Consider the following 27,251-nt stretch of genomic DNA (forward strand, 5'->3'; position numbering starts at 1 on the left):
TAATACATTTGGCAATGTTATTGCAGAGGTGAACTTGTAACAATATTGTAGACAAATGAAAACTATTGTCGCAGCTTTGGGAGACGTGAAATATTTACTTCCTCATAGGGAGTTCATAACAAAAAATAATTCAGAAGCACTGATGTAAGCGGTTGTTTTAGGTTGCTACAAAACTTTCATATATCTTCATCCTATTTTTAAACGGTTGGTATCATCACATTGTTATCAACAGAAACAGACATAGGATTATAATTATTCTAATTATTATTTATTATTATTATTTTTAAAAGGGGATTTTGCATTTTACACTTGTCTTAAATATTAAAACTGACTTGGGAAAAAAATTCATCCCATCCCAATTATCCCTCTTAGGCCCCATTTTATGTCTCTAATTTTATTTTAATTACAGTATTTTAAAACTTGCCATGCTGTGACAATATTCTTCCATGATACAGATCTTGTAAAAGATGTGACTGAAGCATGTTTGTCATTCCTGTGCACGTACTCAAGTCTGCCGCACAGAGCACCCTTGGGGAATTTTTTTTGTTTTTGTTTTTCTAAAGCTGATCATTATTACTGTGTATGCACGGGCTGTGAAGATTTATTTGTTCGGACAGCTTGCCAGAGACAAGAAATTGTGATAAATTGAAATAAAAATAGAGGTACCAAAAAAAAAAAACCTTAGACAAATAAAATAAACAAATGAAAATGGAAAATAAAGAATAAATAGGAACCATAAAATTAATTAAAAAAAAAAAAAAACTAATATAAGAATTGAAAAAAAAAATAAAAAAATAAAAGGAGGAGCCAGGAAAAAAATAAAAATCTAATTAAATGTGAATAAAATCAAAAAGGAGTAATAAGAGCTACATAATTTAAATGTGAAAAGACTGGAAAACAATAATTATTAAAATATAAAAATAACTAGGGTTGTATTTTATGAGACATTTAAAATGTGTTCAAAATTTCAGAGGGAGCAGGAAAAAAAAAAAATCTTGCAACTGAACATGGTAAAAGTGACTCTTTAATTACCATAACCAGACATTAATTAAACTGGTCTGCTGATAACCACTGGCCAAAATCAAAACAGAGTAACATCATACCTCTCCTTAATCCTTAAACTTTGCTTTATTTCTCACATTAAGACTTTAAAATGTTCATTCTGCTGAGTTGTGACACACAAACACAAAAAAAAATAGGCAACATTTGGTCTGCGCAAGCGACGTGGGGTGGGCAGCTGGTGGGCTTCTCGACATCAGCAGGATTAAAAAAATAAATATCAGTACAAAAAACAAAATAAAAAAAATCACTTGGGAATCCAAAGAGGTTTGCAGCGACAGAATCACACGAGCAGTAACACAAGTTCAAGTCACGCTTCCAAAGACATGTACCGTGGACCATTAAAACTAAGGAGGAATTTTTGTGGTTTCCATCATCATCTTTAGAAAAAAAAAAATCACAGTTTCACAAAAGCAAGAATCACAGATTTTGAAAAACAGTAGTCGGCGCGCTCATCTCGTGAGCTCCATGCGGCGCGCAAACAAAAACATTCATTTCTGCGCTTTCAGTGATGCGACTGGAATGGCGCCAACGCAAGCGGATCCAACCACGATACAGACGTCTCCGGGCGAAAGATCAGCAAGTCGGGTCTGCCGATCACGCGGCCCCTTCAACTCTGATGACGCCGCATTGGGGCACCTGGTAGGTCGAGTCGTGTCCCGTGGCGGTTTTGGGCGTGTCGTACGCCAACTGGCCGCCGTCTGTCCGTGTGGGCAGGAAAGTGGCGGGCGCTGCCCCCGAGGGGTGGCACCCCATGTCCACCACGATGGGCGTGGCGTATTCGGCCCCCGAGGCGGGCAGGGGCTCAGCGTACGCGTGGTAGACGTCGGGTGAGATGGGGGCATCGTACAGGTCGGGGTCGCTGTAGCCCGGGTCGGGACCCTCGTCGGGTTTAAAGGTGGACCGGGCGCCCAATGTCGTTACGCCGCTCACCAGGGGCTGTGCGTATTCTGAACAGATACGATAAATGTAAATATGTTACAAAACAACGTATTTAAATGCATGCAACAACATATTTAAAAGAGAGAAACAATCAGCTTCTTTTAGTTGCTCTGCTCTTTAAATGTTGTGATAAAGACGATGCTAAATACTGCCACCTGCTGGTGTGTGTTACTACTGCAAGTACTGTCCAAGACATTTGAAGTTGTGAGGCCGCCATATTGCTCCACCCAAGAAACGTTTCTCGGCATACGATCCTATACATTTAGTCTCGAAATTGGAGAACATTTGAGACAGCGCTTAGTAGAAACAGCATGATTTCTGATGTTTTAAATTTGTTTAAAATAAACGAGAACTTAAGACATTTTACAACTTGCCTTAAATACATATGTAAATTATATGCTTAATGATGTTTCCAGGAGGAAACTTGTAGATTTTTTAAATTAAACAATTATAACTGTAATTCAATAAAATTTGCCTCTGTCAACTCTTATATTGGAGTCTAAGGAACTGAGTGATAAAAGAAAAAGTGGGTCTTCAAAGCAACACATACCTCATCTGTACATATACCATATAATTTATACAGTCGTCTCCTCGTGAGTTGGAAGGAGTAAGCTGGCCGCCCTGTGACTTCAACGGCTTTTGTGAACAATCTTAGTTGATACTTGAGAAAAAGTCCATGGAGCTTAGCAAAAATACGTTTTGGTACAAGTTCAACTCACCTTGAAAATTTAATTTCATAAACTGACTTTTAGGTAAGTATTGAAAGTAAAGCTATTTTGAAAAAGTGATTGGAATTTGTATTTATTTTTGTTTAATTTTGGTGTTTTGCTAGTTTTGTACTCTACAGTTCAAGCATCATAAACCATTTCCAGTGATTTTATTTTTACCATCATGAGAATGGTTGAGGGAAATGTGTCAACGTACACATATATCATTTATTTATTTTGTCTCTGAATCGTGTCGATAAAATCAATTTTGTTCGGGCCTTGTAATCCTTTATGCAATAGATATTTGAACACAAACACTGAAGCAACACAGAAACAAACTGTATAACAATATTCAGTCATATATTCTTTGTATCTGAGTTAGTTGTGAAACTCTTCTTTTTATGTCTCTATGTGTATATTATACTGCACCCTGGTGGCCAAATCACACACGCCAGAAGGACGCAATGCAGGGCTGGAACAGATTAATGGCATTTCCATTCATTTCAATGGGGAAAGATGATTTGACCCATTGTGATGCTTTCAATCTGGTGATCAGTACGCCAAAGAGTAGCGTGACAATTGGTACCTGCGGGTTCGGCGTGCAGTCTCGTAACGGCGCCCCTCGCCGTGAGCCGACCCACCTCGCTGCTGCTGTAGCGGACCGAGTCCTCCACCTCCATCATTTTGGATGGCAGCAGCTGCTTCATACTCTTCCACCAATCTGCGAGGAGGACATGGCTAATTCTAAATTGGGAAGTTGCTGAAAAGGATAAACGATAATAAAAAAGGATGACGCACCAGTGCGATTCCAGTGAGGAAGATCATACGTTCCTTCGGAGCTCTTCTTCCTGTAAACGGATATGCATAGTCATAAAAACAATCTTGTTTTTGTTCTTTTGTTGTCAAGTCATGATGAGCGGATACTTACCGACTCCTCCAGTGCCAAGCACAAACCACCAGTAAGATGAGTGCTGTTAACACCATGACCAAAACGGGCACCAGGACAGCAGCCAGTGCCACCTCTGAGCACACAAATAATAAGAATGAACCCCCTCAAACAGCCCATTTGCTTCAAATGAGGTGAGTTTATTTTTTTCCTAATAAACGCACCTTTACCAGTGAGAGGCGGCACGGTCGTGTTTCTGATATCCGGAAGGGGCGTGGTCTTGCCGAACGTACGCGGGTGTTTCGGTGCTGCCGGGCGAGGGGTGAAACGGGCAGGCGGGAACATCCTAGGCTCTATAACCTTCCTCGCTGTGGAGAACAGAAAGGCTGATAAAATAATTTTATAGTAATTCATGAAGTTACAGTTAACAGTTAAACGTTGAGCCATAGATTTGTGTTGAGGTCATTTTATTCCTCTAGGTGGCATTAGTGTTTCATGTTGGACATCGGTGACAGGAACAGTACGTTTTTCTTGTCAAATTCAGAGCAATATTTATTTGGAACATGAAGCAACTTGTGAAGTCCAGGCCATTTTGTTCATTCATTGAAAATTACAATTTGTCACTAGTCCCCACAAATACAGTAATTTATTATTTTTTTTAATCAGATGTATAATTGCTAAATTGTGTTAAAGTGGTTCCTTGCATAAAGATGTATGTAAAATAAAGCATGAACAATTATTCAATTGTATTTAAATTTTTAATGCATCTTGACATCATATTTAATGCTTCTTAATGTCATTCAAGGCCTTAATTAATTCCATGACTTTTAATGGTTTTCAATGACCCGCAGACACCTTGCCTACCACACTTTTTACGCACAAAACTGATCTTGTGTCTGTTAATTTATAAAATTCCATTTTATATAATGACAAATCATTGTGAACAAAACCTGATGCAGATGACGCAGTATAACGCCAAATACTGCCGAGGAGGACTTAACCGATGTCAGATTTTCTTAAGTATTTGGTGTCTGGTATCGGCAGCCTCCACGAATATCCGTTACCTAAAAATAAGTCTGTTATCAGAACTCGCCCACCCCTAATGATATGCCATATACAGTCATTCATATATATTCATATACAGTATTGTTAGCAAATTTGTTATTCCAGAAGGTCAGCAGTGAACCTCTGCATATTAGCCATTTGGCGTTCGCAAATTCTCCCATTTGTGGAGTTTTGGGGGAATCGGTGGTCTGTAATTACCTGAAAACTCACCTATTGGCTGTTTTTGTGCTCTGGTTAAAGCCATTTCTAGTATAAAAATCTTGGGGCCAAGGAACTATTTAAATGAGTCAGTCAGTGTTTCACCTTGTCTAATACAAACAAAAAAGGGGTTTGCTGCCATTTTGTGGCATCTATTGGAAATTACTAACCTTTTTGGGTTGGCATTAACTCATTCACTCAGCTATTTTCACTGAAGCAACCCCCTTCATCACTGGCTGTTTTACTGGATTTTGACTGATTTTGCAAGGCCCACAGAATATTCTGTTCTATGGCTATAAAAACATGGAAATACCAAAAGAAAGATTAGAGTCTCTTCTTTCATTAGGGGGAAAAAATATGTTTGTATATGTTTCCGTTGTTCAGCAATTAGCATTAGAATATAGCTAAGTTTAATTAACATTCACATTCCCGGTGAAAACACTGATAAAAAGCTTGTTGCAACATGGCCTTGGCTGATCTCATACTCTGTTGCCACCTGCTGGCTGTTTTCTAATAACTACCTTTGCTTTAAGCCACCTCTTCATGTCGTAAACTGCATGAAAGCATTGTATATGCTCTTACATGAAAAAAAAAAAAAAAAAGTAAACATTTTTGGGAGGGAAGGACAAAGTATTAAAAAGCGTTTTTATACGTTTTTGGGATTGAATGAGTTAATTACTTAATTCTCACCATTCACGTCAGGACTTGATCTCTAACGCTGTATAGTGCATACCAATAGAAGCCATACTAATTGGTGAAATATATCCAAAAGAACACATACCAAATTGTATAGTAGCAACTGAAATGAACAGCTTTCACAAACGTATTACACCACAACAAAATGAGTCATTTCGTGAACACGGGCTACTGAGGTGGCATCAAAATAAAACTACCGCCCGTTGAGCATTGTGCTCTCACCTGCCAATTGGCATCCAAGCAGCTCCACCTTGAGAGCGATCCTCTGTTGCCACCAGGTTGGATTGATCCTCACGTAGCGAGCCTCGATGGGGGGGATGAAATTATTTCTCACCTCGTCCAGGTAGTTAATGTTGCCTTGGAAAATCTGAAATCGCAACAAAACAATGACATTTGCAAAACAGGCCGCTTAGTCCCTATCCATTCATTATTCAAGCTGTGCCCATCCCAGCACTCGACTCAAACCACTCATTTCCTGAGATAAACCCTGAATCAATACCCGTTGCTATGGCGACACAGTAAAGTGTGTGACCTCTCAGCCATCAGAGAGTCATTTTTTCCTGTCAATTTGCTGACATGGATGCCGGTGACGTTATTGATAAACTGATTAGCTGCTTGTGTTACCATGTCTTGTGTGGCGTTGGCCTCCTTGTAGCAGAGCCACCGCTGGCCATCATGACTGTAGAGGATGCGGTACGCCGCCACGTAGTACGGGTACTCCCTCAGCGTTGAGCCTGTGCTGGTGATGCCTTCATGGAACGAAACAAAAACATTTCAAAAGTCAGGAGCAGAAAGCTTGAGTGAAGCACCACCAGAGCTTCCCTGGTTTGACAAGAGAACACATTCGGTAGTGCCAGTTAGCATTTAGCGCTGAGCTATACCTCTACAGCTCTCAAAGGAGACCTCATGGTCACTCTCAGACCCTTTTGCGAGCCGAGTGTATGCTTGTCTTGTTACTTGGAGTGACGCCAACTCCAGGTGATAGCTAGTGTAACGCATTAGCGTTATTTCTGGTTCGTTTGCAGGAAAGCTGCGTCACTAATTGCAATGTGCATCTGTATAAAACTTAAAATCAAGGCAATGTTGTGCACAGGAGTCACTAGAACAAATTTTAGCAGTAATATAATATATGGGTTCATCTTCCACGGCTTCGCTGTTTCGCGGATATTTTTTATTTATGTTTTTTTTTTTTTAACAACATGCTTTTTGGTTTATTTATTTTTTTTGTCTTTACGTTAGCCGTATCTCTCGAACCCTACATTTGCGGATTCGTCTCGACAAGACCTTTCCAAAACAAAAATATAATAAATGAAAAAAAATAATAAAAAAAAAAAAATATATATATATATATATATATATATATATATATTGTGCTGTATACTGTGATAATTAAAAAAAAACAAAAAAAACCGAATGTAAATGAAAAAGAACATATGATGAATGAAAAAGCATTTATAACTAGAGCTGCGAGCAGCTATAAAGGGCCCTCGCAACCCGGGCCACGTTGGGGTATTTGCACGTCGGGGTACTGGCATGTTGGGGTACTGTCAAATAGGAAACCATCTAAATTTTAAACGTTTTTGCCATGCTTTGTGTTTGTAAAGTTTCATGGAAAGGCCAAAAATGATGCACAATTAACAAAATAAAATCAAAATGGATTGGCACATGGCTATATAGAATACTTTTTGAATATATTAGGCATGCCTGCCAATATTCACACATCTAGCTGAATCATATAATCGGAAAGACTTAATAAAAATGTCTAGAGGGCGCTATTGAAGCATTTATTGCAAATTTAATAAGAAATCTCTAAAATATTCTTGCTTATGACAAGCCTGATGTGTGTGTAAAGTTTCATGAGTTTTTGCACATGTTTAGACCAAAAAAAAAAAAAGCAGCATTTTACTTGGCAAACAATGCATCGCCATGAAACGGCGTGCGACAAAATAAATAACTTTCGATAACTTTGTATCTTAAACATCTTAAGATGAAGCACACCAAGTTTGAAGACAGTCGGATAAATTTTGTAGGAGGAGTTCGTTAAAATATGACCCCTAAAAAAGGCCACAAAAAATGGCTACAAATCCCAACGTAAATCAAAATGGCGGACTTCCTGTTTGGTTTAGCAGATGGTTCCAAGAGACTTTTTTGTACATCGTGGGCTCTTATGTATGCCTCTAAATTATCATAGCGCTAGGTGAAACGTACAACGGGGAATGCTTCGTTAAAGAGGAGTTTTTTACCTCAAAATGTGATGACCGGCCCCTACGGGACTTCCTGTTGGGTTTAGCACATGGCACCAAGAGACTTTTTTGTACATCGTGGGCTGTTAAATTTTTCTCCAAATTTTCGTAGCTCTAGCTGCTTCGTACAACTGGGAATGCTTCATTAAGAGGGAATTTTTTCCTTTGCAAACTGTGCATGCCACGGCAACAGCGTGCGACGAAATAAAAAGCTTTCAATAACTTTTCATCTTCAACATTTTAAGATGAATCACACCAAGTTTGGAGATGATCGGATAAACTCTGTAGGAGGAGTTCGTTAAAATAAGACCCCTATGAAATGGCCCAAAAAATGGCAACACGTTCCAAAGTAAATCAAAATGGCGGACTTCCTGTTCGGTTTAGCATATGGTTCAAAAAGAGTTTTTTGTACCTTGAGGGCTGTTACATATGTCTTCAAATGTTGGTAACTCTAGGTGAAATGTACAGCCGGGAATGCTTCATTAAATAAGAATTTTGAAACACAAAATTTGATGCCTCGCCTCTGGCGGACTTCCTGTTAGGTTTAGCATATGGCACCAACAGGCTTTTTTGTAGATCATAGTCTGTTACATATGTGTACCAATTTTCATGGCTCTCAATTAAACGTACCACCGGCAATGCTTTGTTAAGTAAGAATTTTGAAACTGTAAATTTGATGCCCCGCCACCGTCATATAGTATGTCAAAAACTTTTGATTTTTTACCATGATGTTGTCCCAGGTGTTGAGATGGTACAGCCCAAGTTTGAAGTCAATCGGGTTAACCGTGTAGGAGAAGCGGGCAAAAGTATGACCCCTGTAAATGTGCAAAAATGGGCCAAAATTGGACATTCAAATACTCATACCTCACTTCCTGTCTATTTTAGGGTACACATATCAAAGAGGTTTTTGTTCATCTGGATGTGCTACAGGTGCCACACAATTTTCGTAGCCATAGGATAATCGTAGCGGGACAGGGATCCGTTAAACCTATGTAGGTGGCGCTACAGAGCCATTTTTCTGTTATCATGTATGGCGACTTTAAAATATCAAATTTTTCGCCAGGCCCGATCTGCGTGTAAAGTTTGGTGAGTTTTCGTTCATGTTTAGTGCCTCAAAAATGTGGTTGTTTGCGGAAAAGAATAATAACAAAGAAAAAGAAGAAGAAGAAGAATAATAACTAGAGCTGCGAGCAGCTATAAAGGGCCCTCGCAACCCGGGCCACGTTGGGGTATTTGCACGTCGGGGTACTGGCATGTTGGGGTACTGTCAAATAGGAAACCATCTAAATTGTAAACGTTTTTGCCATGCTTTGTGTTTTTAAAGTTTCATGGAAAGGCCAAAAACGATGCACAATTAACAAAATAAAATCAAAATGGATTGGCACATGGCTATATAGAATACTTTTTGAATATATTCGGCATGCCTGCCAATATTCACACATCTAGCTGAATCATATAATCGGAAAGACTTCATAAAAATGTCTAGAGGGCGCTATTGAGCCATTTATTACAAATAGCACAACAAATCTCTAAATAAAATATTCATGTTCTAGACAGGTCTGGTGCGTGTGCAAAGTTTTGTGAGTTTTCACCCATATTTAGACTCTCAAAAAAGCATTTTTCTTCACAAACAATGCATGGCTACAGCAAAGGCGTGTGACAAAATAAAAAAATTCAATAACTTTTCATCTTAAATATCTTAAGATGAAACACGCCAAAGAATGAAGACGATCTGATAAGTTCTGTTGAAAATATGACCCCTATAAAAGGCCCCAAAAAATGGCTACAAATACCAAAGTAAATCAAAATGGCAGACTTCCTTTTTGATTCAGCATATGGCTTTAGAAACCTTTTTGTAAGTCTTAGGCTGATAGGTATCCCAATTTTTACAAATCTAGCTGAATCATAAAACACAAAACATTTGCAAAAGCTTCATAAAAATGTCTAGAGGGCGCTATTGAACCATTTATTGCAAATTGAATAAGAAATCTCTAAAATATTCATGCTGATGACAAGCCTGATGTGTGTGTAAAGTTTCATGAGTTTTTGCACATGTTTAGACCAAAAAAAAAAAGTAACATTTTACTTGGCAAACAATGCATCGCCATGACAACGGCGTGCGACAAAATAAATAACTTTCGATAACTTTGCATCTTAAACATCTTAAGATGAAGCACACCAAGTTTAAAGACAGTCGGATAAATTTTGTAGGAGGAGTTCGTTAAAATATGACCCCTAAAAAAGGCCACAAAAAATGGCTACAAATCCCAACGTAAATCAAAATGGTGGACTTCCTGATTGGTTTAGCATATTGCTCCAAGAGACTTTTTTTGTACATCCTGAGCTCTTATGTTTGCCTGCAAATTATCATAGCTTTAGGTGTTTAATCAAAACGCAAAATATGGTGTGCAATTCCCATGCATTGCTATGGCAACAGCGTGTGACAAAATAAAAAACTTTCGATTACTTTGCATCTTAAACATCTTAAGATGAAACATACCAAGTTTGAAGACAGTCGGATAAATTTTGTAGGAGGGGTTCGTTAAAATATGACCCCTGAAAAAGGCCACAAAAAATGGCAACAAATCCCATCATAAATCAAAATGGCGGACTTCCTGTTTGGTTTAGCCCATGGTTCCAAGAGACTTTTTTGTACATCGTGGGCTCTTATGTATGCCTGCAAATTATCATAGCGCTAGGTGAAACGTACAACCGGGAATGCTTAGTTAAAGAGGAGTTTTTTAGCTCAAAATGTGATGCCCGGCCCCTGGGGGACTTCCTGTTGCGTTTAGCACATGGCACCAAGAGACATTTTTGTAGATCCTGGGCTGTTACATATGTCTACAATTTTTCGTCACTCTAGCTGCTTCGTACAACTGGGAATGCTTCATTAAGAAGGATTTCTTTCCTTTGCAAAAAGTGCATGCCACGATAACAGCATGTGACGAAATAAAAAACTTTCAATAACTTTTCATTTTCAACATCTTAAGATGAATCACACCAAGTTTGAAGATGATCGGATAAACTCTGTAGGAGGAGTTTGTTAAAATATGACCCCTATGAAATGGCCAAAAAAAATGGCAACACATTCCAAAGTAAATCAAAATGGCGGACGTCCTGTTAGGTTTAGCATATGGTTCAAAAAGAGTTTTTTGTAAATCGAGGGCTGTTATATACCTCTACAAATTTTGGTAACTCTAGGTGAAACGTACAGCCGGGTATGCTTTGTTAAAGAGGAGTTTTTTTTAGCTCAAAATGTGATGCCCGGCCCCTGGGGGACTTCCTGTTGGGTTTAGCACAGGGCACCAGGAGACTTTTTTGTACATCTTGGGCTGTTACATATGTCTACAAATTTCCGTAGCTCTAGCTGCTTCGTACAACTGGCAATGCTTCTTTAAGGATATTTTTTTTCCTTTGCAAACAGTGCATGCCATGACAACAGCGTGCGACGAAATACAAAGCTTTCAATAACTTTTCATCTTCAACATCTTAAGATGAATCACACCAAGTTTGAAGATGATCGGATAAACACTGTAGGAGGAGTTCGTTAAAATAAGACTCCAATGAAATGGCCAAAAAAATGGCAACACGTTCCAAAATAAATCAAAATGGTGGACTTCCTGTTAGGTTTAGCATATGGTTCAAAAAGAGTTTTTTGTAGGTCATAGCCTGTTACATATGTGTACCAATTTTCGTAGCTCTAGATTAAACGTACAACCGGCAATGCCTCGTGAAGTAAGAATTTTTAAACTCTAAATTTGATGCGCCGCCGCCGTCATATAGTATATCAAAAACTTTAGATTTTTCACAATGATGTTGTCCCAGGTGTTGAGATGGTACATCCCAAGTTTGAAGTCAATCGGGTTAACCGTGTAGGAGAAGCGGGCAAAAGTATGACCCCTGTAAATGTGCAAAAATTGGCAAAAATTGGACATTTAAATACTCATACCTCACTTTCTGTCTATTTTAGGGTACACACTTCAAAGAGGTTTTTGTTCATTGGGATGTGCTACAGGTGCCACACAATTTTCATAGCCGTCGGACAATCGTAGCGGGACAGGGATCCGTTTAACCTATGTAGGGGGCGCTAAGGAGCCATTTTTCTGTTATCATGTATGGCGACTTTAAAATATCAAATTTTTCGCCAGGCCTGATGTGCGTGTAAAGTTTGGTGAGTTTTCGGTCACGTTTAGTGTCTCAAAAATGCGATTGTTTGCGGAGAAGAATAATAATAAGAATAATAATAATAAGAAGAATTCCTACAAAAACAATAGGGCCTCGCAGCGGCACCGCCGCCGCCGCTGCTCGGGCCCTAATAATAAGAATTCCTTCAGGAACAATAGGGACCTCGCAGCGGTCGCTGCTCGGGCCCTAATAAAGTAAAAGTCACACCAAAACGAAAAAAAAGCATAACTAGAGCTGCGAGCAGCTATAAAGGGCCCTCGCAATCTGGGCCACGTTGGGGTACTTGCACGTCGGGGTACTGGCACGTTGAGGTACTGTCAAATCGGACAAGGACCATCTAAAATGTTTTTGACAAGCTTTGTGAGTGCAAAAGGCCAAAGATGGTGTGCAATTCCCAAAATAAATTCAAAATGGCGGACTTCCTTTTAGGTTTAGCATACGGCTACAGAATACTTTTTGTAGGTCTTAAGCTAATAGGTATGCCTCCCAGTTTTCACAAATCTAGGTCAAGTCATCTTTAGTTGTGTATCGCTTGAATCATACAATTGGAAATGCTCCATAAAAATGCATAGAGGGCGCTATTGAGCACAACGTTGGGTTACTTGCACGTCAGGGTACTGGCACGTTGGGGTACTGTTACATGGAACAAGGACCATTTAAAATGTTAGTTTTTTCCATGCCTTGTCTGTGCAAAGTTTAATGAAAGAGGCCAAAAATGATGTATAAATCCCAAAATAAAATCAAAATAGCGGACTTCCTCTTTGGTTTGGCAAATGGCTACATAATACTTTTTTGTAGGTATTAGGCTGATAGGGGTCTGTCCTAATTTTCACAAATCTAGCAGAATCATACAATCGGAAATACTTCATAAAAATGTCTAGAGGGCGCTATTTATTGCAAATTGCACAATAAATCTCTAAAAATTCATGTTCATGACAAGTCTGATGTGTTTGCAAAGTTTCATGAGTTTTCACACATGTATAGATAAAAAAACAAAGCAGCACTTTACTTGGCAAACAATGCATCGCTATAGCAGCAGCGTGCGACAAAATAAAAAACTTTCGATAACTTTGCATCTTAAACATCTTAAGATGAAACACACCAAGTTTGAAGACGGTCGGATGAACTTTGTACGAGGAGTTCGTTAAAATATGACCCCTAAAAAAGGCCACAAAAAATGGCAACAAATCCCATCGTAAATCAAAATGGCAGACTTCCTGTTTGGTTTAGCACATGGTTCCAAGAGACTTTTTTGTACATCGTGGGCTCTTATGTATGCCTGCAAATTATCATCGCGCTAGGTGAAACGTACAACCGGGAATGCTTCGTTAAAGAGGAGTTTTCTAGCTCAAAATGTGATGCCCGGCCCCTGGGGGACTTCCTGTTGGGTTTAGCACATGGCACCAAGAGACTTTTTTGTACATTGTGGGCTGTTACAAATGTCTACAAATTTTTGTAGCTCTAGCTACTTCATACAACTGGGAATGCTTCATTAAGGATATTTTTTTTCCTTTGCAAACAGTGCATGCCATGACAACAGCGTGCGACGAAATACAAAGCTTTCAATAACTTTTCATCTTCAACATCTTAAGATGAATCACACCAAGTTTGAAGATGATCGGATAAACACTGAAGGAGGAGTTCGTTAAAATAAGACCCCAATGAAATGGCCAAAAAAATGGCAACACGTTCCAAAATAAATCAAAATGGCGGACTTCCTGTGAGGTTTAGCATATGGTTCAAAAAGAGTTTTTTGTAGGTCATAGCCTGTTACATATGTGTACCAATTTTCGTAGCTCTAGATTAAACGTACAACCGGCAATGCTTCGTGAAGTAAGAATTTTTAAACTCTAAATTTGATGCGTCGCCGCCGTCATATAGTATATCAAAAACTTTAGATTTTTTACAATGATGTTGTCCCAGGTGTTGAGATGGTCCATCCCAAGTTTGAAGTCAATCAGGTTAACCGTGTAGGAGAAGCGGGCAGAAGTATGACCCCTGTAAATGTGCAAAACTGGGCCAAAATTGGACATTCAGATGATCATACCTCACTTTCTGTCTATTTTAGGGTACACACATCAAAGAGGTTTTTGTTCATCTGGATGTGCTACGGGTGCCACACAATTTTCGTCGCCATAGGACAATCGTAGCGGGACAGGGATCCGTTTAACCTATGTAGGTGGCGCTATGGAGCCATTTTTCTGTTATCATGTATGGCGACTTTAAAATATCAAATTTTTCGCCAGGCCTGATGTGCGTGTAAAGTTTGGTGAGTTTTCGTTCACGTTTAGCGTCTCAAAAATGCGATTGTTTGCGGAGAAGAATAATAATAAGAATAATAATAATAATAATAATAATAATAAGAATTCCTACAAAAACAATAGGGCCTCGCAGCGGCACCGCCGCCGCCGCTGCTCGGGCCCTAATAAACGAAGAAAAAATATATATAAACGAAGGAACGCTTAAATGCATATCACTGGCATCGGGCCGAAACTTCATAATTCACAATTTGGTCAATTTCATATTTTTTCAAAAATCTATACTATTAGTTAATCCACACGTGGGTGTTATTTTTACAAATTATTTGCCGATCTAACGTGTTGAAAATGGCTTGCTTTGATGATGCAATGTTAATGGTTGAACAAACGTGCCGTGTTTGGGGTCTCCTGAAAAGTGACTATTTTGGAGGTACAAGGTTTTGGCCCTACGCCAGCAATATGAAGAGATTTTAAAAAAAAAATGCGCACAAGTCCACATGTTGCGTCATGTTCAAAATTAACTAGCTGTTAATATGAAAAGAAAAATGCCTGTTGCAGCCACCAATGTCCAACATGAAATGCTAATGCCATCTAGTGAAAGAAAAAATGACCTCAACACAAATCAGTTTCACACCCTTTTTACAGTACATCTTTGTTTTTAACTTCAAATAAAAAGTAACTTGTCAGATTACTATATCAATGAACTAAAATATGCACCATATTTTCAACTTTTATGTTAAAAGTATGAAAAACCTGAAAAAAAAAACGTTTATTGTACTTTCAGAACAGATGATGTGTGATTAATCATGAGTTAATTTTTGAAATCATGCGATTAACTACAATTAAAATTTTTAATCGACTGATATCCCTAAAAATTTGTATCTTCTAGAATGCTGTTCAACTGAATGGACCCTTACTGAGACGAGAGCTGTTTTCAAGACAGGATTAATGATACAACAGCTAAGTGGTGTACTTAATATTTTGGTTACCTGTGATCCTCTTCTGTCGTTTCAGGTCCACCTGCAGCCACTGGTGTTGGTCGCTCTGGGAGGGCGCCCAGGGCAGGCCCGCCTTTTTTAGCCGAGCTCCTGACGGCGCCCACACGCTGAGCTGGCCCTCCACGTCATTCCACTCCCACACGGACGAGGCGGAGATCTGACTATCCGCTACACCACCGGACTCGAATCCCAGCGTTCCATAGCAGCCTGAAAGCAAGTAATTCACTCATTCAGTCCGAGCCAATTTCACTAATGCGTCCCCCTTTGCTCCCGACTGTTTTTACTAGATCTTGGCCCACAAAATATTGTGTTCTCTTGCTATAAAAACATACCAAAAGAAAGATTAGGGTCTCTTCTTTCATCAGGACAAAAAAGTATGTTTTTATCCGTTTCCATTCAGCAGCAATTAGCATTAGACTACAGCCAGGTTTTGTCAATATTCACATTCCTGGTGAAAACATTGACAAAAAGAGCTTGTTGTAACATGGACCTGGCTGATCTCTTATACTCTGCTGCAACCTTCTTTCCGTTTTTTAAAATAACTACTATTGCTTTAAGCCACCTCTTCATGTCAGAAGCTGCATCAAAGCCTTCTGTATAAATAAATAAAAAAAAAAAAAAAGAACTGTAAACAGGTTTTGGGGAGGGAAGGACAAAGTATTTAAAAACGTTTTTACACGTTTTTTGGGGTTGAATGAGTTAAAAAAAAAAAAAAAAAAAAAAAAAAAAAAAAAGTCAATCAAATGCCTTTTGGTGTTATCCTTCTGACACTGTTAAGCCACGTGACACCTACCATTTGTCCTGAAGGTGAAAAGACTGTTTGACAGGGTTCCTCTGTGGGGCAATAAAAAATAAATTAGAGTGGGGTTGAGGCAGTGACAAAATTCACATTTTCTTCCATTTTCTGTATGGCCAAGGCTTCTTAATACATTCAACGTGTGGTTCTTTCGTCCTTACCCAGTGGACGTGACGTTGTTGGCCAGTGTGCCCTTGTAGTGCGGGATACCTTTACTGCTAACCACATGTATACTTCCCCCTACGGCGTTGGACACCACGCCAGCGTGGACGGCAGCCAAACACAGGGGAGACGACTAGACAGGTGGCAAAAAAATAAATAATCAAATCAGTGAAGAATGTTGTCATTCAGATTTTATTGTTTCCCAAATCAAATATCAAGTTGTAAGACCCTACACTTTACTTCATTTGGGACTGGGAACTGTTTTCTTGCCGCTGTTTTGTTTTAGTTAGCAAAAGATTTCAAATGGGGTCAACAATCTAACGCTAAAATGTCTGTGTATGAACAATATCATGGTAGTTCCATTTACTACTAATGAGACAAAATGGAAATAAAATATTCTTGACAGAAAAATTGAGGTAAATGAATACATCTGACAGTGGCAATCATAAATCTGAACATTATATTTAGAAGGTGGGCCTTTACATTACAATTGTGCATGTTTTCAACTTGGGTGTGATACAGAGTGCACACTTGACATCGTTCACACTACGGCAAATGGGAAGCCCATGAGTCGCTGTGACGTCACCTCTATTTGCCAAGAATGCTGGACTGTCTCAGGTAGTGAATCACCCCGCCGGCTGCATTCCAATTGAAACGTGCTACCTTAAACACAAAAGAGTCTTCCGGGGAACAGCTGGGATTGTTTTGGGTTTTTTTTAATGGCTGGAAAAGGCTCACCAGAGGAATTTGGCGCTAACGGGTCATGAGGCGACCCTGCGGAGTGACGAACGTGTTTGCAACATATATTTATTCCCATGCACGCCACAGGCAATCAACACTTGCCCAATGACTGCTTCAAATTTCCCCATTATACACAAACACACACTGCACTTCCGAGCAAACCACTCGGGTTATGTTTCCACCAAGCCATAGCTGTTATATAAACAGTGTGACGTCTTAGCAACACGACACAATCGCATGGTACTGATTCAGGGGTTACATTCGCAGGCCAATCACACAGCAAAATGTTGTAATTCAAAGAATCCTTCCAACTATCAACTGGATTACAAAATTCCAAAAAAAAAAAAAAAAAAAAAAAGTAACAATAATATCATGGATTTTCACCTTGCAGTTGGATTAAAGCAGAAGAAGAAACTAGCATTCGAGTTTTGTCAATAAATGTTTTTTGCAGCGCAGAAAGCGCATAATATGCCTGTGAGTACCGTTGAGAAGCTCGTCTGTGTCGTTTGAGTATGAATACCGTATTTTCACGACCATCAGGCGCACCTAAAAGACCTACATTTTCTCTAAAAATCGACGGCTGGATTTGTTTATTATCTGGTTTATCTGTATGAAATCAAATTGCCGATAATTATCGGCAGATTTATCTATTATCTGGTTTATCTGTTTGACGTCAAATTGGTCAATAATTGCCGTTAATTATCGGCCACCGATACTATCGTGCATCCCTACCAGAGATCCAACTAGTACATAAGCTGTAAAAACTATGGCAACTTATTAGCACATTTTTGAATCGGTGTTTACAATGGGAAAAAAAAAAACCTGCATCATCTTGAATTAATCTAACTGTATTGCTTGAAAGTGAACTGGAGAGCTGCACCCCGCCGCCGACGCAGTCTCCATAGTCATCATAATAACATGATGGGATGCGCACGCATGCATACACGGCGCACACACACACTCTATATGACATGCAGACAAAGTGAGGTGTTGTCCAGCATGTCAGCTGCACTGAGTCACACTCCGAGAACACGTTGCAGCTGCACTGGATTAGGAGCTCTTTTCTTCTGGGCCAAACTATTATCTCACCTCCGTTTCACCCCTCTGACCCGGACCCTCCTCTGTTCCTGAGGGGCGCCCCACTCCCTCAAAGCCCAGCCCACCACCACTACATAGCCCTCCCTCCTCCGTCTTCCCCGTCGCTCGGCAACCACCCTCCTCCCTCGGTCGAATCATGCGGTGATGACATCATCGTGACCCCGCAGAGTCAGATACCAAAAAGAAGGGAGCAGTTCGAAGCACAAAAACACAAGGTCAAACCACAATGAGGCTCAGTGAAGGGCAAACAGCACCTTTAAAGATGGCAACGGATCCCGATTCGTACCTCAAGATATTGTACTAGCCCACATTTGGCTATTCATTTTGACTAGTTGACATTTTTAAGCATTTACACGCTATTTCATCAATAATTTTAACTACTACTAACCGGCAGACGTACCAATGTGTCCTGACCAGCCAGGTGCCAGGTGCTATTTTAAAGTGCCGACTGCAGTAAATCGCATCAGTCGCCGCTTATTGCGTTAGCGTTCCGTCTAACTAGATAGCGGGCCAAATTCAAATTGCTCAGTGTGATCTAAACAGACCGAAAGCTAATTAGCGTGGGAGCGACAGCCGCTTTGTAACAACAAGAAGAGGTGAATTTTTGAGTGTTTCAAGATGCGTTCGATATCAGATCAACTGAATAAGTTTTGAACACTTAAGTAAGGAAAAAATGGTTTTGCTCACCTCTCTATATCCATTCGGGATCGTTCCAGAAACTTCCTCAGTGGACGTCAAGCATCCTGCTGGACAGTATTTGCTTGGGAAAGAGAGAATGAAAATGAATAGTAGACAAAAACAAGCAAATGTCGCCATTATTCAAACACAGATTTTACCTGAACTCCGCCTCGGGGAAATCACTTCCTTTGTGCAGGCAGGTGATGAGATCTAAAGTCAATAATGTCAGAACACGTTTAAGTAAACAATTAAGCTGCATTATGGTGTCTTATAAGAAATTAGCAGCTTTAAGATAATAGTGCTTGAGCTAGGGTGGAACGAATTTTGTTGTGTGCTGAAGGGGTGGATCCCAAGGCGCAGACACAAATAAGGTTTTAACTATTTATTCACATAACTTGACTAAACGAAAAACAAAGAGAATGCATCGAGAATCATGAGACACCAAACCCCCTCGGGCTGCGGGAACGCACAGAGGACAGCTTGCAATAATCCGGCAACACGCACATTCCTCACATAGCTTATATAGATAGCCAATCAATCTCATTGGTTGCAGCTAGACATGTGAGTACCAGTACTGATATGGAATTCTCTGATTGGCTGTTAACCCAGTAATTACACATAGTTCCGGACATCAACAAACATCATATAGCATAAAAGATTCCTAACATCACAAAGTCCAGACATCATATAGCCAAAACTAGTTGAAACTGGATGCAGTTACATCAATACCCAAAACAGACACGTAACGGGTCGTTGAACTCAGGCGCACGGTCATGAACTCTACTCAAGCGTAACCCCAGACATGAGACAAGCCCCAAACATTACTCCTGCATGACTCGAGTCATGACAAATTTGCTCTCCCCGGAAGTTTTCAATTTTCAAAATAATAATACAACATGATGGTTTAAAAGGGATGTCAACACCCCCAAGAATTCTTGACAATATGTTCTCTGCAGCCCCACTAGTCTAAATATGGTTTTCTGCTTAATATTGCGTGAGTAGAATATGAGTTAAGCAGCAAAATCCAGCAGTTTTTATCAATATCAGAAGGCGGCCATTTTGCCACTTGCTGTCGAGTGAAAATGAAAACCAATCACAGCTCAGCTTCAGAAAGCATGTGAGCTGTGATTGGTCGTTGCCTGAGCCCTGAGCAACTGTGATGTCATCTTTGGTCGACAGCAAAGGGGCAAAGAGTTGAATTAAAAACAGCTGGATTTTGTTGCTCAACTCTAATGTTTAGACTATAGTGAGGTCACATATAACATATAAAGGTTGACTCAATTAGAGTGTGAATGTGAGTATGAAGGTTGTTTGTCTATGTGGGCCCTGTAATTGCCTTGACAAATGTGTGACACATTTAAGATAAAAATCAAAAGTTACAAACTTACGACTATAACTTTGGTTCTATGAGGTTTTTTTTCCATTCAAATTCAGTACAGTATTGCTTTTTTATTATTATTATTTGGGTTTTCCACATATTTGAGTTCACAATCACAATGCCAATTCTTAACAATCAATATTTCATATTCACTATGATGTTATAATCACACATCTTAATTTCATCCCGTTAATTGCTAAGCCCACCACTAAATTGTACTTTTAAGACACAACACCAGCGAATGCCACTTATGCAGACTTGAAAATATCTCAAATTTTAAATATGTTAACGTTTTCACAATGAACAGTTTTGCAACCCAAACTCTGACATTTCCACGAGTCAACGCGGCTTTCCGGGAATTCTCCTGAAATCTCGTGGCGTCAAAATTATCTGGTATACCAGCCGCTGAGTCAAAGTGACTAACACAACTCCCACCGACCACAAATGATCGCTATGGTGATTTATATTGTTTACCAGCCAGCAGCCACATGCTCACCTTTCAAGTGAGCGACATTTGCGGTGACATGCGCAACAACAAAAATGCACTCTAAAAATAAAAATAAAAAAACGCTATTTGTAAAAGATACCCACCGTGACTAGACCTAATGGACGTCACCGCTTCCTCTTTTTGTGGCGTGAAAAAGCAAAGTCATGACTACACCGGCTGAGTAGAAAATTCAACCTAAGGAAAACTTTTCTACTGCTGGGAAATTAAAATAGAGACCTTAAAGGGGTTATTTTTGATGAAATCTCAAAACTGGCATTTTTGTCCAAACGATGTATTTTTTTTTACTCAAAGCTAATCTCTGCAACATACGGCTAATTTTGTGAAAACACATCACATATAGCAAGAACAAAAGTGATAAGAGCAGGTTACCTGTGTGGTCTGTGGTGGAATATGATAAGTAGAATCCACGTCCAGTGTGGTGGGTCCCGCTCATGAATTGAACGGTAACCTGGTTGCCGGTGGACTCTATTAGCTTGTTCAGTTTCACGTTCAAGCCGCAGTACTTCGCTGTAGCAAAATAGAAGTAATGTAAGTTTGAAAACTATGTATAAAAAAAAAAAAAAAAAAAAAAAACTAAGACTCACACCTAACTGCATCAAATTATCTTCTCATTCCTGTTGCGTTAATAGCTGAGAGGCTAATTTTATTGCTAGCTAAACTGACTGCTTGAAGCAGACAGTTTCAGGGTGTTTCAAAGCGCTATATAAATAAACTTGAGTTGAGTTGAGTTGAGTTGAGACTTGATTATGACTGGAACACTAGAATAGTAACTAAACTGGTAAGATTATGTTTTAGTGGAATTCATTATACGAATATTGTCTTAATAAGCTAACTGGTTTCGTACCTCACACCTTGTCTGTTTGGCGCGAGATAACATGAGAAGCGAAGCATTTTTTTAGTCCTATTTTAAAACCTTTCTAGCTTGATGTTATCACAGTAAGAGAGGTGCAAATATGTTTTGTGTGTTTGGTATTACTACGAAGCAGTTAAGTATTAATCAATTTATAAACAAAGACAATAAAAGGTGATTTATTTAAGCTGTACCAGGAGCACAAATAGTTGTCAAATAATATTTCATTTGTAATGTGACTTATACCTCTCTCAACCACAGTTCAGTAAACAAAGTACGGTATTAATCTATCATTTTTAATTAACCTTTTTTCGAAACTTTGCTAAAAAAAAAAAAAAAAAAAAGGAAACATAATCATGCACAAAGTAAAAATGTACACTTCACTCCAGCTCAATTCAGCCAGCAAGCACCGCATCCGATGTTGTAATTAACTCATTTGCTCCCAATAACGTGTAAATACGTTTTTTTTAATGTTGTACGTGTCCCAAAGGCGTATTTATACGTTGTTTTTTTTTTTTTTTTTTTTTTTAATGCTAGAGCATACAGAAGGCTTTGATGCAGCCTCTCAGCTGCAAAGAGCGGTTGCAGAAATGATAGTTATTACACAAACGGCCAGCAGGTGGCAGCAGAACAAAGGAGATCAACCAGGGCCATCTAGAAAAAAAGCTAAATTACTTACAATTTTAAATAGATTTGTGAAAACTTATGAAACTTATCTGTCTTCTAATGCTAATTGCTGCAAAACGGAAACAGATAGAAACATACTTTTTTTCCTGATGAAAGAAGAGACTTTAATCTTTCTTTTGGTAGGTTCCATGCTTTTATAGCAATTGAATACAATATTCTGTGGGCCTTGTAAAATCAGTCAAATTCCAGTAAAACAGCCTGGAGCGAACGGGATTGCTTCTGTGAAAATGGCTGGGAGTGAATGAGTTAAAGTTAACATAACTTGCTTAATCTCATTGAGCAAAAATTAAACTATAGTATTAGCTTTTTCATTGGCTTTTTGGGGGTGTTTTCTTCAAATTTTTGTGACACTCAAAAAGCCAGTCAATTTCATGGAAAGACTAACACCATTTTAACTTTTTGTTATCAGATGCATTCACTCCAACTGCATAGGACTGCTGCTTACCGATCTCGCTCCTGGCAGGTCCGATGCCGTTGTACAGGCGGAGGTAGTTGACCTGGCAGTCGCTGTCGTCGATGTCCAGCTCGGCGAAGCAGAAGTGGACTCTGTTGCCAGGGGTAACGCTGATCTCCCACTCGCACACCGTGTTGTTGGGGTACGGCCCCGGGTAGCCCAGAGATGACAGCGTCCCGCTACTGGGGCCCAGCACTGTGGGGCCGCAGCCATCACCTACACGGAAACAAGAACATAACCAATAGGGATGTAACGATATCCAAACATCACGATACATTATTATCATGATATGAAGGTCACGATGCGATAATTATCACGATATTGTGGGAGGTAGGCGATATTAAAAAAAGATAACAATATTGTAAAAAAAACAAAAAACAAAAAAAGAGCTCATACTAAAAAAAAAGCACAATATTGTGCTTTTGTACATAATAGCAATGCATATACACCACCTACAATCTCTAATAACAATATTGAGGCACCTACTTGCTAATGCAAGCACACATTGATCGCTTCACAAGCAAATTAAGTTCCCCTTCATCTGGCAATTAGCATAGATTTTAAACATAAAAGCCAAAACATCCCTAATGAAAATTAAATTGCACTAATAAACTAGCCACTAGAGGGTGCTAGAACTGCACAAATGGAAAGAAACCGGACTTTTTTTTTAACAGATGTGTTCCTTTGAAATATTGTGAATATTACGACGACGATATTGTAGCAATTTGAATGTCACGATATCACGGTATTGCCCTTATCGTTACATCCCTAGCAACCAACAGGTGACCTTTTTCTATTATTGGGGCCAAAAATCAGTTTGACACTCATCAAGTGGCTTTTTGGGCATCATGAGATCTCAGCGTACCACACTCGTCAGTGATCAACAAAGGATCAACTCCTAGTTTTGTTTTGTTTTCCCCTTTGGCTTTTTGCAACCCTTTTTCCTACAACTCATAATACATTACCTCATACCTCACAAGAGATCAGTTCAGCGGGCAGAAATACTACTACTAACTCGTGGTTACAGGAGCTCACAGTGATCAGCAAGCATCAACATGATTTTACATGGTTAAAGCTTATTCTTTGTTTTGTTTTGTCTGCTACACTTCTGATGGACTGCCTGCCAATGCGCCTGATGTAACGTGAGAAATTTCATCAGACTTGGGTTTAGCAACTTGTGCGTGTTTCTGCGTCTGTGGCTATTTTGCAACACTAATTCCACCAGTGAGGTTGTACATGACTAAATCTCTGTTCAGCAAGCACCAAATGAGTAACCTCAGGCTGGACTGTTCTCGGCGGTTTGGCCGTGATATTCCTCAAGGGACGGTGTCGGTGCCCGGCGGCTGCGCCCATTCAGCGGCATGCCTGCACGAGCACGGTTTCTGTTGGGAGAGTGTCGGGGCCATCCGTCTACCCCACCGGCCACCTGCGGGTCGCTTGTGTTTTTTGCCAGGCAGCATTTTTCACAGCCCCTTTCTGCCTCGGAGGAGAATTTGGCGCTGCTGTACAGTCTGCGCTGGTGAGATGGATGGATGGCATTTTTGGGCTGGACTGATCGCGACGTTATGGCCATGATATTCCTCGGGGGACAGTGTCGGTGTCTGGCGGTTGAGCTCATTCAGCCACATGCCTGCACCGGCACGGTTTGTGATGGGGGAGTGTCGGGGCCATCCGACTGCCCCACCTGCGGGTCGCTTGTGTTTTTTGCAGCCAGGAAACAGGCAGCATTTTTTACAGCCCTTCTGGTCGGAGGAAAAGTCGGCGCCACTGGACAGTCTACGCCGGTTAGCTAGGATGGATGACGGTGGAGCTGAGGACGCGAACGTCGCCACTGGGCGCGGTGGTGTGCGTGGGTCGTGGACTGGATGGAGGTTCGGCGCTTGGAGGAGAGGCAGTTTGGATGGGACTGGAAAATTGGACCGTTCTTTTTGTGTGTATGGTGCTCATCGCGAACGCAGCGACTGCTTGTTTATGAGCTAGCTTATAAGCAAACTTAGCTTGTAGCTAACGTGTGTGACGTCATGCATGCTGAGATCCCGTCTGATCAATTGCTGAAAGGAGACTAATTCTGTCCTCTTTCATCTAAAAACTGCTTCAAACATCAAAGCATATGTAGGGATGGAAGAATGTTTATTTGTTGTGATTGTATTGTATTGCTGTTAATGTTTTATGTTATGTTTGTTTCGTTTTTTGTGTTCTGTAAAGCGCTTTGTGACAGTTCAGGCTGTTTGTAAGCGCTATATAAATAAACTTGAGTTGAGTTTCGTATTAGGGTTTCCAAATGGTGACCGTCATCATATAGGACAAGAAGATTTCACCAAATCTTGTGAGACTTCCAAAGCTTTGAGCAGTTTTTACAATTTACTTTGGTTAACAGTAGGGGTGTGAATTGCCTAGTACCTGACGATTCGATTCGTATCACGATTCACAGGTCACGATTCGATTCGATACCGATTAATCCCGATACGAATTTATAAGTCGACTGTTGCGATTTTTTTTCATTCAAATTTAGAAAATACTAATCAGTAAGCTTGTAGAGTGTAAGATTTATATGAAAATGTATTATTTATTTATCTGAAATTTCAGTCTTATAGAGGTTGTAATGTTTCATGTTTGAACAGCATTAAAATAAAATATTAAGGCTTAATGTTCCGTTCATATAACATTCTTCCATGCTCAAGGTGTGAATCCTAACCCGAAGTCAGACGTTTTGTTGAATATTTTTCCATTAAAAATGGAAGTTTAAAAATCGATTCACACACACAAAAAAAAAAAAAGGCAATGATGATAAGACGTTGAATCGGTAAGACTACCGAATGAACAATTCTGAGCTCTTAAAAAAAAAAAAAAAAAAAAAAAAAAAAAAAAATCGATTTTTTTTATTGAATCGATTCGAGAATCGCGCGATGTAGTATCGCGATATATCGCCGAATCGATTTTTTTTTTTTTTTTTAGCACCCCTAGTTAACAGTTTCTTGGCTTGTCAGTAACTCCCATTCACCTTAGTCATTAACACTACACGTGTTTATGTTTTACCAACTGTGGTTAACTTGTTTTTACACAGGTTAGAACGTTGGTTTGACCCATGGAACAGATTATATCTATCCACTTTATTTTCTATGGGAAATTTTGAGGTCAAAGGCTTGTTTTCAACCTCAGAGGATCCAACGTAATCCCTTTTGCAGCTGCGCAACACCCGCTAATCGTAAGCAGTACATCAAAAAGTGCAACTTAAGTCAACTTGTGACCTTAAAGATTTTTTTTTAAAGGGGGAGCTGAAGTGTGTTTATCTGTGTTACGCAAGAGCTTCCCGGTGGACATTATCCAGCTGAACAGGACAAAAACAAAAGCCTCTTTCCCTGCTCTGACTCACGGCAATGTTCACCAGCAGCTCAAGTTACCTTCCTAATAACTCACCACAACACATCATTTAAATCAACTGTCCTCTTATGCCACAGCATTCAGTGCAAGACCATTAGATATCACAATTTGATTGAGTTGCATGACGTTTGAGCTGTAATTAAAAGTTATTATCACAAAATTGTCTACGTGTTTACAGTCATGCCCCCATACTCATTTCCCCACCCCCCAATCTTCACCCACCTGAGTTTATGCTGTTATTAAAACTGAACTCAATTCGCTCAAATGTGCCTAAGGTAGCTCCTAACATATTAAATGTAGGATTCGTGGTTCAAACACAACAATAAAAGCATGGAAAAATGAGGAACTGGCGTGATTGGAGCAAGGGGAAGAGCCACAACATGCCCGACATGTGCTGCTATCTCGTATTGACGATAAAGCAGCCGCGCTTCTTCAAAACATTGAAGATTTTAAAAGATCCTTCCTCCGTTTGAGATTTTAATCCACGATGGAAGTACCAATCTGCATCTTAAACTATTGCTTCAACGCTTTGCTTTAAATCGGCGGTCGCGTGAGCCCTCAAACGCTCCGCGTGCCAAAAGAAACCCGCATGAATAAAAACCGGTTCTCCTGGTTTTAGCGCAACCAACGCATGGCGGCGGGCGGCTGCAAACGGTCAAATAGCAAACAGAATTCCGCGCACGAAAATTGCCATGTTAGGACACAACTCACCTTTTCATTGCATTAGTAAATACACTGCGTAGTTTGTGTGTCCCCCCCCTTCTCGCACCAGTGTTTACACTACTCACTATGGGCTTTTCGCACCCACCTTTCTGCGCCCTGCAGCCTTCCGCGGTGAGGATGATGACGAGGATCGACAGGACGAGAACCCCGGCCCCTGTCGGCCCCCTGCCCACCATTACCGCTCCTTCCATAGTAGCAGCCTGCAGTCCAAATGCATACTGCTCGCTTCGGGACCGCCGGCCGCACACCGCTCCGATCGAAGTGCCCCAGGCGGGCCGACGTTCAGGTCCACCGCACCCTCGTGGATGTTATTCTGCCCCGATATGACGATCCAGTGATTCGCGACACTCACTATGGAGGTTTGTTAGTTAGCACACAACACATACACACCGCAGCCAATCTAAAGGGGCTACTTCCTCCATTAAAGCTCCACCCCCTGGAACTCGCTCACACATTTGACACCCCTGCAAGTCCAAAGGGCAAATCCACCTTGGACTAATTTGGCCTTAGGGGAAATATTAGGCCTTTGCCTCTTTTAGTTATTTAAAACAGTTCCCA

General features: G+C 40.0%; 2 protein-coding genes across 6 annotated transcripts in view; one reads left to right on the forward strand and one right to left on the reverse strand.

The window, feature by feature from the left end:
- tmem30c (transmembrane protein 30C) overlaps window positions 1-25,283 on the forward strand; it is a 32,023-nt gene extending 6,740 nt beyond the window's left edge. For 2 of the 4 annotated variants that reach the window (XR_013287192.1, XR_013287191.1), the window contains exons 8-11: window positions 1,569-1,701; window positions 3,616-3,788; window positions 15,254-15,450; window positions 22,545-25,283. The gene's annotated coding sequence lies outside the window, so the exon portion shown is untranslated. Of the gene's footprint in view, window positions 1-1,568; window positions 1,702-3,615; window positions 3,789-15,128; window positions 15,147-15,253; window positions 15,451-22,544 lie in introns of those variants that run through there. The other 2 variants (XR_013287194.1, XR_013287193.1) reach the window with 2 other exon arrangements.
- Window positions 1,007-27,134, reverse strand: dcbld2 (discoidin, CUB and LCCL domain containing 2). Of its 2 annotated transcripts, none has more exons than XM_077536101.1 (15): window positions 26,779-27,134; window positions 22,581-22,805; window positions 20,968-21,105; window positions 18,871-18,922; window positions 18,722-18,794; window positions 16,195-16,328; window positions 16,031-16,071; window positions 15,229-15,444; window positions 6,178-6,302; window positions 5,776-5,920; window positions 3,825-3,962; window positions 3,637-3,730; window positions 3,507-3,556; window positions 3,295-3,429; window positions 1,007-2,009 (listed from the first exon to the last, which is right to left on the reverse strand). In XM_077536101.1, the coding sequence occupies exons 1-15, from the start codon at window positions 26,882-26,884 to the stop codon at window positions 1,657-1,659; spliced, it is 2,025 nt and encodes a 674-aa protein (XP_077392227.1). In that variant the 5' UTR covers window positions 26,885-27,134; the 3' UTR covers window positions 1,007-1,656. The 2 variants fall into 2 exon arrangements, with proteins under 2 accessions (XP_077392227.1, XP_077392226.1); XM_077536100.1 differs by having other exon boundaries at window positions 3,819-3,962; window positions 26,779-27,133.
- Between the last annotated feature and the right edge of the window lie 117 nt (window positions 27,135-27,251).

The sequence above is a fragment of the Festucalex cinctus genome, chromosome 11, assembly GCF_051991245.1.
Source record: "Festucalex cinctus isolate MCC-2025b chromosome 11, RoL_Fcin_1.0, whole genome shotgun sequence".
In the NCBI taxonomy this organism is placed as follows: domain Eukaryota; kingdom Metazoa; phylum Chordata; class Actinopteri; order Syngnathiformes; family Syngnathidae; genus Festucalex; species Festucalex cinctus.

Bases quoted from the DNA above. Each gene is read 5' to 3' on its own strand.
- dcbld2 (XM_077536100.1), bottom strand. From the start codon at position 26,884: ATGGAAGGAGCGGTAATGGTGGGCAGGGGGCCGACAGGGGCCGGGGTT. The intron at 21,106-22,580 runs GTAAGCAGCAGT...ATTTTGCTACAG, and splicing joins ACCTGCCAGGAGCGAGATCG to CGAAGTACTGCGGCTTGAAC. The intron at 3,557-3,636 runs GTAAGTATCCGC...ATCCGTTTACAG, and splicing joins GCTTGGCACTGGAGGAGTCG to GAAGAAGAGCTCCGAAGGAA.